This window comes from Meles meles, chromosome 6 (genome assembly GCF_922984935.1).
Source record: "Meles meles chromosome 6, mMelMel3.1 paternal haplotype, whole genome shotgun sequence".
In the NCBI taxonomy this organism is placed as follows: domain Eukaryota; kingdom Metazoa; phylum Chordata; class Mammalia; order Carnivora; family Mustelidae; genus Meles; species Meles meles.
Window position 1 is genome coordinate 34,086,183 of NC_060071.1, and position 17,715 is coordinate 34,103,897.

Here is a 17,715-nt window from a genome sequence, read left to right on the forward strand (position 1 = left end):
TCACTATGAACACATAAGGAAAGACAGCCATAACACTGAGTAAAATAGTACCTTATAGAGTAACGTGGAGAGTTCCTATTTTTGTTAAAAACAAGCAAAATGCATTTGTAAAGAAGAAAGTTCTGAAAAGACACAGAGTACCAAGTGTTAACAACAATGACCAACTGGAAGTCAGGACTTGACTTTATACATTTCTGTATTTCTAAAATTATTTAAGTTAATATAACTTCTGTAATATGTTTTTTAAAAATTAAATATTTAAAATAATCCTTTACAATATATTTTAATGAAAAAATTACTCATGGTCTACTAGGTGGCAAAAGTTGGGCATAAAATCATATATGAAATGCCTTTCACAGGCATTTTTTTTTAATCACAGGCATTTTTAAAAAAGAATTATATATCTTTGAGAGAGAGTGCAAACGTGCACTGTGAGGAGGGCCAGCGGGAGAGGGACAGGACAGAGAATCTCAAGCAGACTTCCTGCTGAGTTCAGAGCCCTGACGTGGGGCTTGATCCCAGGACCTGAGATCATGACTCAGGCTGAAACCAAGACTCAGATGCTCAACCAACTGAGCCACCCAGGTGCCCCTACAGGCATTTTTTTTTTTTTTTTTAAACGCAAAGGAAATACAGTTGACCCCTGAACGACACCAGGGTTAGGAATGAGGGGTGCTGACTCTGCACACAGTGCAGAATCTCAGTATAACTTTTGATTCCCAAAAAACTTAACTACCAATAGCCTACTGTTGACAAGAAGTCTTACTGATAACATAAATCAATTAACACATATTATGTGTGTGTGTATATATATATGTGTGTATATATATATATATAATATGCTATATTTTTACAGAAAACTGAACTAAATAATAGAAACTGTTATTTAAGAAAATCACAGGAAGAGAAAACACATCTGCAGTACAGTACTATATTTTCGGGGAAAAAATACACATATCAACGGACCCATCCAGTTCAAACCCATGTTGCTCAAGGGTCAACTGCACAAGAAAATGTTTACAGTTATATCTAAGTTATGTGGTTATGGTGATCATATTTTCTCTTTTACAAATGTTTATATTTTTTGTGTTTTCTAAAATAAGTCTGAATTACTCTGACAAAGAGAAAAAAGAAATCAAAGTTACTTTTAGAGTAATATGTGTATTAAAAAAAGATTATCCTTGCCCTGCTCTATCTGGAATGGAGCAATAGGGAGCACAGGAGGCAGCAAAGCCTGGCGGCTGAAATCAGACCCCCTGGGTTAATAGCCCAGTTTCCCAACTGTGAGATCATAAGGAACACAATTCTTTCCTCATCTGTAAAATAAACACATAAAGGTGATAATATCAGGGCGTGCCTCACACAACTCAGGGAAATAAGGCAAGTACCTGGCACACAAGAGGTCAACAGCCTAAGCTATTAAAATCAAAAACAGGGGGTGCCTGGGTGGCTCTGCCTTCGGCTCAGGTCCTGATCCCAGGGTCCTGGGATCAAGCCCCGCATCCAGCTCCCTGCTCAGCGGGGAGCCTGCTTCCTCCTCTCTCTCTGCCTGCCTCTCTGCCTACTTGTGATCTCTGTCTGTCAAATAAATAAATAAAATCTTAAAAAAAAAAAAGATTAAAAAAAAATCAAAAACAACAACAAAAAAAACAGCAAACAAAACCATGACCGAGGACAGGCTGATATGAAGTCCACTGCTCCCTTCCCTCTCCAAAGAAAACCTCACTCAGAAATGCTAGATAAAATCCAGCACTCCACACCCCTTACACATATAGCTAAGCTTTGACACCAAGACAGAAAGCAGAGTCCTCAGGGCCAGAAACAAGAAGGAATTAACCGGTGGTGAGCAGGTGCCAAAGCTCTAGGACTCAAGGGAGAAGGACCTGGATACAGTTCTTAACAGCTGAGGCCTGAGGATGGTGGATTTAATCCCAAGGGAGAGGCATCCAGGCTGCAGGTGCCCTGCATGCCAGGACCCAGAACTGAGATAAACGCATAAAGCCAGCGGCCAGAAGAACTACACTTCCATCTCCCGTTAACTGGGGCTTTAAAAACTGCCCACTGGCCTGGAAAAGTAAGGAAACTTGCTGTTTGTCATGGCCCTCATGGAAAAACAGGGTCCATGAGAGACAGAAGCCCAGGTTCTCACCAGGCACAGACGGAGACTCCAAATTCACATTACTCCAAAACAATGACAACCAGCTAAACTTGCAGGGCCCCCACGGAGGAGCAGACAAAACTCCCCTTAGGTATGCTTCCATAATCTAGCACATGGGACTCCCATGGAACCAAATCCCAACTCAAAATGAGCTTACACTGGGGAAACAAAAACACCACAAGAGGTAATACACCACACATGGGAGAGTAACATGACAAGAACCTGCACTCCAAGAATGATAAGTGAATCATCTAAAAGCGTCTCCAAAATAAGCATGCTTAAAGAATGGCAGGATGTTGGTAATTGTTGAAAGCTGGGTAAAGGACACAGGCAGCTCGTTACCATCCTCTCTTTTGTGTGCTAGAAAAGTCCATAATAAAAAGTTCTAACAGTTCCGTAGTATAGTTTTTAAAAAGTTAAAGACGTTCAAAGACCTTAAAGGAAGGAACAGAAACTGGTAAAAATAGGCATATTTTTAAAAAGTTAAAAAAAAGTACAGAAATTAAACAGAATATTAAGATAAACAATTTTTTAAGTTATTGAGCAGATGAGACAGAGCTGAAGAGAGAATTCAAGATTGGGAAATAGAATGTGAAAATATTCCAGAATGCAGGGGGATGACAGAGAGAGATAAGGCTATAAAAGATACAGAGGAGAATGAATGAGAGGGTCGGGGGAAAGAAAAAAGAAAAAGAGCAGCCAAAGAAAAAAGGACTCAGGTCAGGCTGAACAAGCAGAACAAGGCCCAAGTGGAACAAATAAAAGTAAGTCCAAACCTAGAGTACAGAAGTGCAAGTGCAAAATAATAAGAGTCGAAAAGGAAAATCTTAAAAGTCACAAGAGAGAAAAAGGATTCATAAAAGTGACAATTAGACAACAGACTTCTCAACAGCAAAACACTGGCTAGGAGAGATGAAATCACATCATCAAAATGTTAAGAAAAATCAGAGTCCACGTAAAAAAAGCGGGGAGGGGCGTGCCTCAGTAAGTTGGGCGTCTGACTCTGGATCCAGGCTCAGGTCTCAATCTCACAGTTTTGAGTTCAAACCCTGTGTTGGGCTCCACACTGGATATGGAGCCTACTTAAAAAGAGAAAAGAAAGGGCACTTGGGTGGCTCAGTGGGTTAAGCCTCTGCCTTTGGCTCAGCTCATGATCTCAGGGTCCTGGGATCGAGCCCCACATTGGGCTCTCTGCTTGGCAGGGAGCCTGCTTCTCCCTCTCTCTCTGCCTACTTGTGATCTCTCTCTCTGTCAAATAAATAAATAAAATCTTTAAAAAAAGAGAGAGAAAAGAAAAAGAAAATCAGTGTCAATCTAGAATTAAAAGCTATGATTATACAAGAATAAAGAAAAATAAAGATATAAATTAAAAAAAAACTTTCTTCAGACATACCAAGACTAAAGTTTACTGTACATAAATCTCTGCTAAAAGAGTTTGTAAAAAAGTATAAAGACCAAGTCTAAAGGGAGAGAGTAGGCTGTAGGAAGTCATGGAGAGCAAAAAAAAAAAAAAAAAAACCAGATAAACCTGTTGAGAAGTCTAAAGACTTGCCATTAGTATTAGGGGGAAAAAAACTAATTTGGGGGAGGGGTTAGAACAACCTGGAACTAAAATACTGGCCACAATAGACTGGAAGATGGGAGTGGAGCAGAAGTTAAAACTAGAATCTCTACAGTCCTACTATTGTTTGAGAGTAGTATAAAAAGTCAAGAATGCAAGGTAAAACCAAGAACGGAACAGAAACAGAAATGTAACTTCTAAACCAGTAGAGGAGACAAAGGCTGAATTAAAAAACAAAACAAAACAAAAAAACCTCAATCAAATGAACAAAAGATAGGAGAGGACAAAACAAGAAGCAAAGAGAACCCTCAGTCAAATGGAAAATTCAGAGCCACAGGGCAGAAACAGACCCATATGCATCACCAATCCTAATAACTATGTGGATTAAATTAATCTAATAAAAAGGCAGAGATTGTAAGTCTTTTATTTTTGGTCTTAAGATATAAAGAGTGGAAAGTGTAAGAAAAAAAAAGTACTAACACTCATCAAAAGAAAGCCAGTAGGACTGGAATACTTTAATTCAGCTCTCTTTGAAACTGATTACACAAACAAAACTTTGTAAGGATAAGGAAGATTTGATTAATACAGCTAATAATACACTTGATCCAGCAGACAGATACACAAACCCCCATCTATCAAAAGGAAAATTTACTTCTTTCCAAGCACACATGGAGAATTTATATAAACTGATCATATATAAAGCCAACACAAAGGACATCTTAACAAATTCCAGGAAATTATCATACAAGCTCTCTAACCACAATGGTTAGAGCTTAATTATAAAGCTATAAATGAATATATTTTAAAAACCCACATATCTGGCAACTAAGAAACATTTTGAATAATCCATGGATTAAAGAAGCAATGACAACTAAAATAATGAAATGTTTAGTACTAACCAATGAAAAGTTACATACCAACATTTGTGGTGTCCAGCAAAAGTGTGACCTTCAGAGAAAGCCACAGCTTCAAATGCATTTATTAAGTAACAAGAATTTCAGAAGATATATTAAACATACAACTAAAGTAAAGTTTGGAAAATCTAAACAGGATCAGTAGATAATGACACTGATCTCCAGGTTGTGATATTATACTATAGTTTTATAAAATGTTACCACTGGGGGCACCTGGGTGGCTCAGTCAGTTAAGTGTCTGACACTTTGGCCCAGGTCATGGTCTCAAGGTTCTGGGATGAAGCCCTGAGTCAGGTTCCCCGCTCAGCAGGGGAGTCTGTTTCTCCCTCTCCTTCTGCCCCTCCCCCTGCTCATGCTCTTCTCTTTGTCAAATAAATAAAATCTAAAAACACCAAAATAAAACAAAAATAAGAATAAATAAAAGTTACCATTGGGGAAAACTGGGCAAAGTGTATGGGAATCTCTCTGAATTATTCTTTTTATAAGAGCCTGTGAATCTATAGTTATCTCAATGATAATTTCAATTAAAAAAAAAAGGCCAGAATACCAAACATTACTATCACTACCACCAAATGCTGGCAAGGATGTAGAATCCTAACTCATTGTTGGTGGGAATGCAAAATGGTACAGCCACTTTGGAAGACAGTTTAGCAGCTTCCTATAAAACTAATCATACTCTAACATATAATCCAGCAGTTGTGTTCCTTGATATTCACCCAAATGAGCTGAAAAACCTGTACCCAGATTTTTATAGCAGCTTTATTCATATTCCCAAAGCAATGAAAATGTCCTTCAATAGGTGAACAGATAAACAAACTGTGGTACATCCAGACAATGGAATATTATTCAAAGCTAAAAAGAAATGAGCTACCAAGCCATGAAATAACATGGAGGAATCTTAAATGTATATTACTAAGAGAAAGAAGCCAATCTGAAAAGGCTATATATACTACATGACTCTAACTATATGATATTCTGAAGAAGGTAAAACTGTGGAGACAATAAAAAGAAAAAAAAAGTCAGGGGTTGCCAGGGGTTGAAGGGGAAGGAGGGATGAAATGGTGGAGCACAGAGGATTTTTAGGGCAGTGAGACTACTCTCTACGATCCTACAATGGTGGAAATATGCCATTACACGTTTGTCAAAACCCACAGAACATACAACACCAAGAGTGAACCCTAAGATAAACTACAGACTTTGGGTGATAACGATGTCTCAGTGCGGGTTCATGGATTGCAACAGATGGACCCCTCTAGTGGGGGCTTTTGATAGTGGGGGAGGCCACGCACAGGTTGGGGCAGGGGCGGTGTGGGAAATCGATCAGTTTTGCTGTGAACCTAAGACTGCTTAAAAAAAATGAAATGATGCCATTTGCGTTAAAAGACAGAAACAAAAACAGGGCAAAGTAAAAGACAGTGGAAGACACAAATACCACCTGCCATTACTCTGCTGGGCACCAGAATACATGATAAGCAAGGCAGATGGGGTCCCTGTTTTCTTAGAGTTTATGATCTAGTACAGGAATCAGATACCAAACCAAGCGATCACAAATATAAAAGGATAATGTTCAGTGACAGGATATAACTTCATCTGCACTAAAGGGGAAGACAGTGCCACCGAGGGAGTGATGTTGTGATGTTTCTGGGGAGAACTGAAGGCGGGGCAGAGTTAGCCTAGAGGAGTGGTCTAGGCAGGACCAACATGTGAAAGGGCCAGGGTGGCTGGTGTAGTACAGAAGTGATAGGTGAGGACGTTTGCAAAAATAAGGCTGACAAACAGGATTTTGCAGGTTCTGACTTTTACAATTAGAGCAATTGACATCATACTTGGATGGCATTAAAGAAGTGACATATCTGATTTGTGTTTTAGATCATTCTAGCTACTGTGTAGAGAATGGATTAGAATGGGGGAGGGAAGACACAGACACTTGTTAACAGCTCCAGCAGGAGGTAGGTAGCCTGGTTTAGGTAGGTGATAGTGGAGAAGGAGAGATGGGGCAGAATTCTAGACATTTAAATGGGGGAAATGGGGGTTCCTGGGTGGCTCAGTGGGTTAAAGCCTCTGCCTTCGGTTCAGGTCATGTTCCCAGGGTCCTGGGCTCGAGCCCCACATCGGGCTCTCTGCTCAGCAGGGGGCCTGATTCCTCCTCTCTCTCTCTCTCTCTGCCTGCCTCTCTGCCTACTTGTGATCTCTGTCAAATAAATAAATAAAATCTTTTAAAAAAATTTAAAAAAATAAATGGGGGAAATGATAAGACCTGGTAATGACTGGACACCACCAGATGGAGTGACAGAGTAGGAGGTATGAGAGACAGTCAACTCTAAGGCTTCTGGTATGAATCACCAAATGGACAGAAATGTCCTTTACAGAGATGGAAAAATAAAGAGGAAGTAATTGTAAGGGAGTTCAGGTTTGTATGTGTTAAACCTGAGACGCCAGTAAAATATCCGAGCGGGCTCGAACAATGCATACCAGAGTCAAAGCCTTGTGGATAGTATTTAAAACCGTGAGACTGAACGGAATTGCCCGGGGAGGGCGATAAAGAGAAGAGGGTTGGAAACTAAACCCTGGGCAACTTGGGTTCTAGTGGTCAGACAGAAGAGACAGAGAAAGGAAAATAAGGCAAGGGAGGAGGTATGGAAAGCAAAGGAAGAGAATGTTTCAAGGAGAGGGGTCTACTGTATTCAATACCCCTGAGAAATCAAGTGAGGTGAGGGTAGGCAGGGCTCAGCCACATGGTGGTCACTGGGAGCCCTCACCAAGAGGAAAGTCAGGAACATGCAAGTCAGGGTCTAGACTGAAGTGCGCTGAGGAGCGAGCTGGAGGTGACAAAGTGGAGGTAGAGAGTGCAGACCGTGCCTCTGAGAGGCTCTGCTGGGGGGACAATGGGAACTAACCTGGAAGGAGATGTGTCCACCAGGGAAAGTTGCTTAAAAAATGACTCCTAATTCCCTTGTAACAAATGACCCAGACAGATTTATGGATTAAAGGAGTCTTTTTGTTGTTGTCATTGTTGTTTTTAAATGTGGGAGACAGGGCGCCTGGGTGGCTCAGTTGGTTGGGCGACTGCCTTCAGCTCAGGTTATGATCCTGGGGTCCTGGGATCGAGTCCCACATCGGGCTCTCTGATCAGCAGGGAGTCTGCTTCTCCCTCTGATGCTCCCCCACCTTTCATGCGCTCTCTCTCTTACTCTCTCTCTCTCAAATAAAACCTTTAAAAAAAAATTAAAAATGTGGGAGACAGCAGAGCATGAATGAATGTGGAAAAAGCTTCAGAAGCCAGTGGGTCCAAAGAATCAGGGAAATGGGCTTTTCTTTGATGGAGCAAGTCCCTGAAAATTAGGAGGGGGATGGGATCTCAGATGTGTGTGGTGGGATCATGTTTGGTAAGAAGGGTAAGGACCTCAGTTAAGTCAAGACCATGTATTTATAGGAATTCAGTGTAAATACAGGGCGCCTGGTGGCTCAGTTGGTTAAGCATCTGCATCAGGTTGTGACCTTGGGGTCCTGGCATCCAGCCCCACATTGGGCTCCAGTGGGGAGGAGCTCTGCTCCTCTGCCTGCTCATGCCCTCTCTCTCTCTCAAATAAATAATAAAATCTTAAAAAAAAAAAAAAGAATTCATTGTAAATAAAGCTTAGTTCTACCTAAAGAAGAAACAAGCACACAGCCCTATTTTAACATGGAAAGAAGGAGCTTTTAAAGTGTTGACTTAAAAAAAAAAAGGTCAGTGGTTTCAGCTCATAATCCTGAAATGTTTCAGAGAATTCTGGAATACGAGAGTTTGGTCACAGCTCTGGGAAACTTGAAAAGGAACTGTTTCAGAGCAGTGTCTAGGATTTATGGAGCATCTTACCTACAAAAGTAGTAAAGACTGAAGAATTACCACTTCAAAAAGTATTTCAGCGCTAATGCCAATCTGACCCAGCCTCTGTATGATGGTATAAATTTACAAAGATGTTTCACACTTGTACTCTTCCTCCACCTTGGTAACAACTTTACAGCTGCTCCCTGAGTACAGTGGGAGACTATGATTTCCATCCTCTGGGATACATGCAAGTACAGGTTCAGAGTGCCAGGTCAGGACACCTGTCCCGAGTACTATAGCGAGCAGGCAGTGGAGCTAGGATCTAAATCCTCATCTTCTGGCTCCAAAACCAATGTTGATTTAATAATTAAATCTGTTACTAATTAACACATTTGCTGAGGATTTATGCCTTAACCTTTTGGGGTTAATGTCTAAAAGGGCAACCAAGCTATGTCACAAATCACCACAGACATTTTAGACATCATGGAATGCTATGCTGGAAGTACCATTGGTTGAGCCAAATGAGAGAGCACAAGTTCTAGGTCCCAATCCTCTCCAAAGTGACAGACTGGTCACCCAGGTGACTACGGGGAAAGGCATGAACTCAAGATACTGAGTTCACAGATACTGAAAGTAGAGGTGATGAAAACTCAAGGTTGCCAAACTCTTCAGTGACCAAGACTGAAATACAAAGGAACAGAGTCTAGGGCAGTGTCTGATGAAAGGATGGCATATGTTCTTTTTCTAATTACACAATGTACAGCAGGGTTTCTCAACACGGCACTACTGACATTTTGGCCCACGTAATTCTGTGTTGTGGGGGCCTGTCCTGTGTGGGACAGGATGTTTACCAGCAGATCCTCTACTCACTACACGCCAGTAGCATATCTCCCCCACCATAGTCTCGACAAGCAGACATGTTTCCTGACACTGCCAAACAACAGCTGGGAGCAGGGTGGGGGAGATCAACCTCAACTTAGAGCCACTGATTCCATTCCACCATAGAAGCTAAGGACATGCAAGACAGACCTACAAAGAAAACTGAGGAAAGTTTATGACTTTATTTTTATTCAGGCAACAGTTCACACAATCTTTACAAAAAGCAACAAATGTTCCAAAGACATGCAATATGAACCAAGAAACGGCACCTTACTACTTAGAGAAACTCTTGCTAATAGATTCCAGGGCCAAGCAGTCAGCCACCCTTCCTCCTTCCCAGACTCAGTGACCGAGATGACGCCCAAGTATGCAAAAAATCAAACATACACACTTTGGCTCCCCCATGCCTATCAAGCTATTGCTCATCTTTCTATTTTCTGGAAGGGAGTCTACACCCTTCTAGAAAGCTGGCTCCACTAAAAGGCTCAAGACAGACAAAGCCTGTATTGCCTGAACTACCCTCTTCCCAGGAGGACAGAAGACCACCCCTAACAGGCCAGCAATAACCCCCCACTTGGTTGTATGCTGACAGGGCTCTACTGATCTCCCTTGAGAGAAAGGACACTCAGCTCTTTGTCTGTTGCCTTGTTTTACAATTATTTACTCTGCCCATCGAAATCTGAGGGGCTTTAGAATGCTTGGCTCGATGGCATTATCCATTTTCCCATCACTCTGGTGTCAGAGAACACTATACTCTGTCTAACGATCAGGGCCTTAAAGAAGCAATTATTTTCTAAGAGTTTCTTTAAAGAGAATCCATAAAATTACTTTGACTTCACATGTTCTAAGAAAGGGATTACAAAACAAAAGGTAATCTGTAGAGTCCTTAAGCTTTTTAAATTTTGCTTTTTGGTTGGCAGATGCCTGCTGACCTGCACCCCCACCCCGCCAAGTCTTACAAAATATTGAGTATTCCTATTAGTTGACCAAGCTGTGTTAGCTACTCTGTAGACAAAATTAATGTTTTACTTTGGCATATAAACGTCTGAAACAAAACCTTATTTTAAAATATCTGCAGCACAGGCTGCCTGGGTGGCTCAGTGGGTTAAGCATCTGCCTTTGGCTCAGGTTGTGATCCTGGGGTCTTGAGATCAAGCTCTGCATTGGGCTCCCTGCTCAGAGGGGAGTCTGCTTCTCCCTCTCCCCCCAGCTCATGCTCCTTCTCTCTCTCTCAAATAAACAAATACAAATCTTAAAAAAAAAAAAAAAAAAGGAAAAAAGAAAGTATCTGCAGCATAGCTAGGGCTGGGCAGCTGATATTCACCTGACTTAGGACAGAGTGAAATTACTGCAACCTAAGACCCAATGAGACCCAATGCCCCTTGAGGTTTCCACACAGCCTCTGCTTAGACTGTGAGTTCCTCAGTCCATGGGGCTCAGGCCTGGCCCAAAGAAGCCTCTGTAAAAGTCTGTTATATAAAAGAACAAAATGGACACCGCAACACATTGACAGTGAGATCATTTTGTATTACCTGCAGAAGATCGTTGTAACTGTTGCTGGAGCAAGGGATACTCCATTTCTGCTCTTTACAAGTTAACTGTGTAAGAAACAAAAGACTGTCAACAATAAAAAAGCTAGTTTCATGGTCTGTAATGGTTTCTACAGGCTCTCTCCAAGGATATTTTTTTCAGCCCCACTTCATAAACACAACTTTAAAAAAAAAGGTTTTTTTAAATCCCTAAGCATATTACTTGCTCCTTTTTTTTTTTAAAGATTTTACTCATTCACTGAGAGTGTGAGAGAGCAGAGAGCACAGGAGAGCACCAGCAGGGGGAAGGCAGACTCCCTGATGAGCAGGAAGCCTGATATGGGGCTGGATCCCCGGACCCTGGGATCATGACCTGAGTCCAAGGCAGATGCTTAACCCACTGAGCCACCCAGGCGCCCTTTATTTACTGCTTTAAAGATGGGATTAGACAAAGGAGGTGAGCACAGACCAAAGCGATTTTGTAAAACTAAATTCAAAAGGAAAAGGAGGTGCGCATCAGAGATTTCACCGTTACCCAATGACCCCCTAACCCAGTTCTCAATCTCCAAATCCAAGGCAAAGGGGAATTTAGGGTGTGAGATTCGGTCTCGGCTCTGCTGGTGTTTATAAAACATTCTGGCAGGTGCTCTGCCAGTCAGTCTATAATTAGTGAGTACGTCTCAGAAACTTAAAATGAACTCAAAGGGTTTCAGAAACCAGCAGCCAGCGCCTGAGCACTGAGCTGTGTAGTCACGGGGCTGCCGCGCCCAGAACCCGGCGCTGGGTGCCTGCCACTGTGCACTCGAGTGTGCGTGCACACGCCGCTTCTGAAGAGTCTCTTTTTTCAAAGCTCTAATGGCTTGACCTCAACACCTGCTGCACTTCCTGAAGACAGACAGGCTCTGGAGCTCCACTTGTTCCTCGCACGCGGCTGCACTTTCTAGGAACGACCGCACACACGCAGAGGCTGGCCAGCTGCCAAGGCGGGGGCAGCCCAGCCGCCTCGGGCCTGAACTTTCCCAGTGCTGTCAGGGCGGGATCCCGCTACAAGCTGACTCAGCGGCCGGCATGGAACTCTGCCAGCCACAAGGCAGCGCGGGGGCTGCAGGCAACTCACAGATGTTTTGCTAAACTAAAGCATTCAGCCAGGAGGCGGGTCTGGGCTGGCGGCCAGGCTGCCGCTGTCGTGGAAGCTGGGACTCTCCGGTCCAAGTCCCAGCCCAGCCACTACCGCGGGGTGAGCCGAGGGAAAACCCCAGGGCACCTCAGCATCTTCTGCCTGCTTCCGAGCCCAGCCCGTCCCATCCGTGGGGCTGCAGCAGAGGATGGTGCTCTGTGCAGAGAGGAGCACGGGGATCATGACAACCGACCACGCGCTAGCTCAGTCAGACCTCTCACCATCCCTGGGAGAGGCACGCTTCGTCATTTTCAATTCAGGGATTAAAGATCCATGCTCAGAGAGACTGACGGCCCTCCGGAAAGATCACAAGGGTAATAACTGGAAGAGATGGGAACTGAATCCCACTTTGCAGGCTCTGGAATCCACTGCAAATACCACTGCGCTAAAACTCTGATCAACTACACAGGGCTCCTTTCTACAAAGACGCTGATTTTTCAGGCTCCAAAGGACCTTTCTTAGATGACTTCTCAGTCGCCCTGTGAAAACCCACAGCTTTTCACAACGGATTTCCAAAGAGCACCACTGGGCCACTGAAGAGCCTGTATTTATAGGAAGTACCCAGGTACTACCAGCTTTGTCACGAACTCCCTGTCTAAGCATCAATGAGTCACTTAACCTGGAATAACCCATCAGCAGCACTCCTGGCTCTTTGGGTGAGGAAAAACTGCACGGTAGGTCAGAAAGAGAAGAGGAATTAGAAACCAAAGGCCTGGTTTCCTTTCCACAGATTCCTTAGGCTCCACCCCAATATAATTCTTTAAGACCCTAGAATCTGTATTTTTTAAAGCTCTCGGGAGGACTGTGATGCTCACCCATGTTTGAAAACCACTTAAGCTTGCCTTGGCTAAACTGGGAATTTTGAGGTCTACCCCTTCCTCTTTCTTCCTTTTTTTTTTCTTTTAACGATTTTATTTATTCGTTTGACAGAGGGAGATCACAAGTAGCCAGAGAGGCAGGCAGAGGGAGAAGGGGAAGCCGGCTCCCCGTAGAGCAGAGAGCCTGATACAGGGCTCGATCCCCAGACCCTGGGATCATGACCTGAGCAGAAGGAAGAGGCTTCAACCCACTGAGCCACCCATGTGCCTCTACCCCTTCCTCTTTCAAAGGGGATGGTGTAAGGGTGAAATGAAATGCCTGCAATGTTCTTTGTTGGAAAATATATACAACGCAAGCACTTCTTGTCAGCTATATGTAACTGCAAAACAACAAAATTGTCCTTAAAGGGCATGATCCTGGCTTAGCCTGGAGCTAAGGAACGGTCTTAGGCAAGAGTGTTCTTTGACTGAAAGAACTGTAATTAGAGTCACACATTGCATTTTTAGATATCCCGCATAACACTGTTGCAACCTCATCCTTCCTTTAAAAAAAAAAAGACTGTACTGACATTCTTTCACATCCCATTTGAAACAATCTATATTAAGACTAGTAACCTGCACATTTCATTGCTGTAATCAAGAAAACAAGTATGAGAAATGAAATTCAAAGTCTACTCATGGCTAGCCTGTTGGGTCACAGAGGTGGGGTGAGAAGGCGCGGACTGGCAGAGATGCTGGCCCTGGCAGGACTCTTCTCGCCCAGCCTTTAGGAAGAACAAATGACCCCCTGCACCATGAAGACTGACCTGCTTGAGCTGCTCATCCAGATTCCAGCTCGGCTGCCCAGCTGTGGAGACTGAAGGTGAGGCCTTGGAAGCATCTTTGGTATGGTCTTCTTTAGCTTGCTGGCCACGCAGTGGGAGCCCTGGTGCTGGAAGCAGACCAGATCCAGGCACTGCTCTGGGGTCCTGGCGAGCCACTTTCTGCACATGGAAATACTTGGACGCGGCCTGGGCCTCTTTCTCAGCCACCTCTGCAACTTCATCATCCCCATCCTCATCTTCCAGACCTCCCTCCTCCTCCTCAGGCTCGGAGTTCATGCTGCTCCGTTCAAAAACTCGGGCCACGGCGGCGGCCGGTGGCCCTCTGGCCAGGGGGCCCAGGGTAGGGCTGCTAGATGGCCTCCCGGGGGGCGCAGAAAGGAGAGTCTGCTGTGCGACCAGCTTCTGGGCATACAAGAATGGGGCTTCTCTCATCTGCTGCCCCTGCTTCTCTCTGGCATCCATCTGCAGAGGCGCCAGGTGTGGGGCCTGCTGTGGCGGTGGCTGCCGCGGCTGCTTCTGTCGTGCCAGGGGCTCCATCACTGCCTCAAGCTTCAGCCGCCGACTGGCATGGCTCTGAAGCTGGGGACAGCCTGGCCGGCACACTGGGTCTAAACCTTAAGTGATTAACAGAAACCACAAAGAAGGAGAAACAAGGGGGGAAAAACAATGGTAAAACAGGTATTAAAAGACTTTCTTTTTTCTGGTAAAGGGTGGGGGTTCTGAACACTAAACATGTGCTTCTAAAGCCTGGGTTCTAGGAGGAGGAAGGGTGGGGGGGCGGTAGGGGAGTGGTAGGGAACAGTGTGAAGAACAGGAATTAAGAGAGGAAATGCGGGATGAATCTAAGCAATGGTGGACTGCTGTGGGTTTAAAAAGAAGTATATCCTGATGGCATCTAGCCTGCGAACCTCTGTGTCCTGATCTTTCTTGACATTATCAAACATTGGCCTCTTTATTACTGAAAAGGCAACCTGGTTTGCACTGCACAAAGGTTGTGAATATGAAAAATCACAATAATGAAGGAAAGAAGGGCCTGCCTACAAAAGAGAGAATGAGACTTATGTTCCCGGGCCCATCAGAGAAAGTACCGTCCTAGCTAGACACAGAGCTATCAGGCAGACAGAATGAGTTCTCTCCTACAAAAGCAAACACAACAAACTGCTCTTAGGTTTAAACTTTTCAGATTTTCCCAGATCGAATTGCTGGCCTGCTTTTCAAGTGGGCTGAGCCCCGCTAACTGTACATTACGGCCTCAAAAAGAATCCAATTTCAACAACATGAAAGAAACACACAAGGAGGCAAGAGTTTCAAATTGCAGTGGTCACTCAAAAAACAAACGGGATTCCTCTGGAGATTTTAAAGTTAATTAAACTGAAACAGATATCAATATTGTCTAAACAACAAGCTAATGCCTCTTTTTCATAAACAGCCAAGTAAATCTCTTCACAGCCCTTTTCCTTCTGATTCACTTCTACTATGATATTCTAGGGCAAACGCAAACAGAAAAGGCTTTCAGGCCAAAAGTATTCTGGGGGCAGGTTTATCAGCATTCTTATACCAATCAGTCTCCAAACATAGCCCCCTTTCACACCCTCTTCTCCACTCTAGCTCCTCCTTTCCCTTCCTCCTCTCCAGAGCTCCAGCCCCAACAAACCTCACTTGAGTTATGTTTCCTCAGCAAGTCTCCATAACTGAATGGATTACTATGCACCGGCAAATTTTAGGTGAACAGGACTTGCAACATGGCGTGCAATGTTGTCATCACATGAAAGAAGCTCCACTGCACAGGTTGAGACTTGATATTTGCATTGTTTCACTGTTTTAGAACTGAGTATAAAGATAAAAAATACTACATGTCTTCAGCATCTTCAAAAATTCATGGGGGAAGGAATCACATCCCCAGCTATAAAAACCACTTGCATTTACTAATCTTTTAATTGGTAGGGGGGAAAAGGTGCAATTTTTAATGCAAGGCAAAAAAGTAAAGATAAAAATTCTCATTGTCTGTTCATCTGAGAAGCACTGCTTTTGCCTTTTGGAATCTGTGAAAGATTCAAATTCCAATTTGCCTCTTACTGCCTTTACTTCCTCTCTTGGCACTTGAGAAAGTGTGAGTTATGCCTGTCGCACTGCTTTCATTCTGCTTTAGCCCTTTTTATAGTGTAACATGAAAAGATTTACACCCACATTTATTCCAGCTGGCAAAAGTATTCATTTAGGATAAAAACAATTAGCGTAAAAAAAATTAAACAAAAGAATAAAGCAAATAGTTCGGCGGTCATTTTAATTTCCCTTATAATCATTACAGGCAATCAATCACAAGAGGAATCATTTTTCAACTGAGTCCTGCCCGTCTTTCAACAACTGCTTCTTGTCCTGTGGCACCATCTTCTCAGTGTGCTGTCCCCAGCAGAGGGGGAGGTGTCTCACTGCCTCTTTAGTAAGATTGAGATGACTCAGTTCCACAACTCAATACACACACCCTCCCCCAAAGAGCCCATCTACGCCGTCCCTAAGCCGAAAGATCCAAACAACAATGCCACCTGCCTACAATTCGAAAACTTGTATCTCCGAAATCTAAACCACTTCATCCCTTCACGCGGCCCCCTCCCCCATTTCCCCTAAAGTTCTCGGACCACCCTGCCCGGCGCAACGGACTTCTTGAAGCTTTGAGCCCGGCCTCCCCTTCCATTCCCGCTACCTTCGCTCCCGGATCACTCTGGCCCCGGTCGCCTTGAAGCCCCATACCTCCTTCCCCGGTTACGCCAGCACCCCCCCCCCCCCGCCTTCTTTAGACTCCCCCCAGTCCAGCCCTATCACTTTTACCTCTACCAAGCCTTCCCAGCCAATCCGCTGGCTCTTCTTCGATCGCCCCAACCCCACCTACCCTCGCCCTCTCAGTTCCCGGGGGCCCTCACTCTTCCCATCTCTTTATCTCAAATCACCCTAAGGGTTGCAGGGCGCTTCGACTCTCCTCCCAGCGCTCTCACTTTTCCTCCGCGGGCCCGGTGCTCTGCCAGCCCGTGCCTTCGCCTCTCCCCCCACACACCTGCCTCCTCTCGCACCCCTCCGGCCCCTCCACCTGCTACAGCCCCCGCTCCCGCGCGACGGAAGGAGCCGGGCCCCACGCGGCTTACCTGTGCGGGGCGCTCCGGGTCCGTCGGTGGGGGTGGTGGCGACCGCTCAGGCCCCGGCGCAGCAGCTGCGTCTCGGACTCCTCCGCAGCCGGGGGCCACAGCCGGGGCGGGGCCCGCACCGGAAGCGGCGCCGCGGGGCCGGGGCCGCGAGCCCGGGGCGGGGTGTGGGCGGGGCCACATTGGACAGGGCGGGGCCTAAGGCCGGAAGCGGCCAAAAAGGGACCGAGGGGCGGGGTCAAACGGAAGTGACTTCTAGGGACGGCCCCGCCCGATCGAGTCGTTGGCGGAAGCGGACTGGCGCTGGCGGAAGTTTCCGCCAATGGGAAAGCGCGGACATCGCGGCGTTCCGGTGCGAGGACTTCCGCGCGGAGTTGGAAAGAGCCGGTCGGCGCCCACTCTTAGCCTGTTTTCTAGTTGCGGGGTTTGGTGTGGCGCAGCGTCCGGTTGGGAGGAAGGTAAATTAGGGACGAGGCGTGTCCGTGTTTTCTTCTGCTTAGGTCCCCTCCCCAGTTCACTGCTCTCATATCGCTCTTCCTCCGAGATTCCCGCTTCCAGATCAGTTTTCTCGGAACTTCTCCGACGGAGACCTGGCTGTCCCTCGAGGGTACTTCATCCCTTGGAGAATTAGTATCCTCACTCCCTAGGTTCAGGAGGTTGGGGAGCTATGTGCCGAATACGGTCACCTCTTGTAAAAACCCTTGCTTCTCCAACGCTTTTAAGACTTTGCCACCTGTTTAACCGCCTCTTCCAGAATGTCTTGCTTCGTCCAGCTCCTTGTCTTACTTTGATCCCCTCTAGCTTCCACCTTGATAATTTCAGTCAAACTGCCGGGTTACCGTCCGGGCCTCCTCTCTAGCGACCCTTACATCAGCCTCCCAATCCTAAATAAAAACCTGGACCTTGTCACCAG

At 45.1% G+C, this 17,715-nt stretch overlaps 1 protein-coding gene across 2 annotated transcripts in view; it reads right to left on the reverse strand.

Annotated features, from left to right (window-relative positions):
* The window catches only part of ARID3B (AT-rich interaction domain 3B), a 54,523-nt gene extending 37,598 nt beyond the window's left edge, over positions 1-16,925 (reverse strand). For both annotated transcript variants that reach the window (XM_046008242.1, XM_046008241.1), the window contains exons 1-2: positions 16,806-16,925; positions 13,651-14,282 (exon numbers count right to left, since the gene is read on the reverse strand). In XM_046008242.1, coding sequence (XP_045864198.1) covers positions 13,651-14,205 — 555 coding nt within the window. In that variant the 5' untranslated portion in view covers positions 14,206-14,282; positions 16,806-16,925. The remainder of the gene's footprint in view (positions 1-13,650; positions 14,283-16,805) is intronic.
* Between the last annotated feature and the right edge of the window lie 790 nt (positions 16,926-17,715).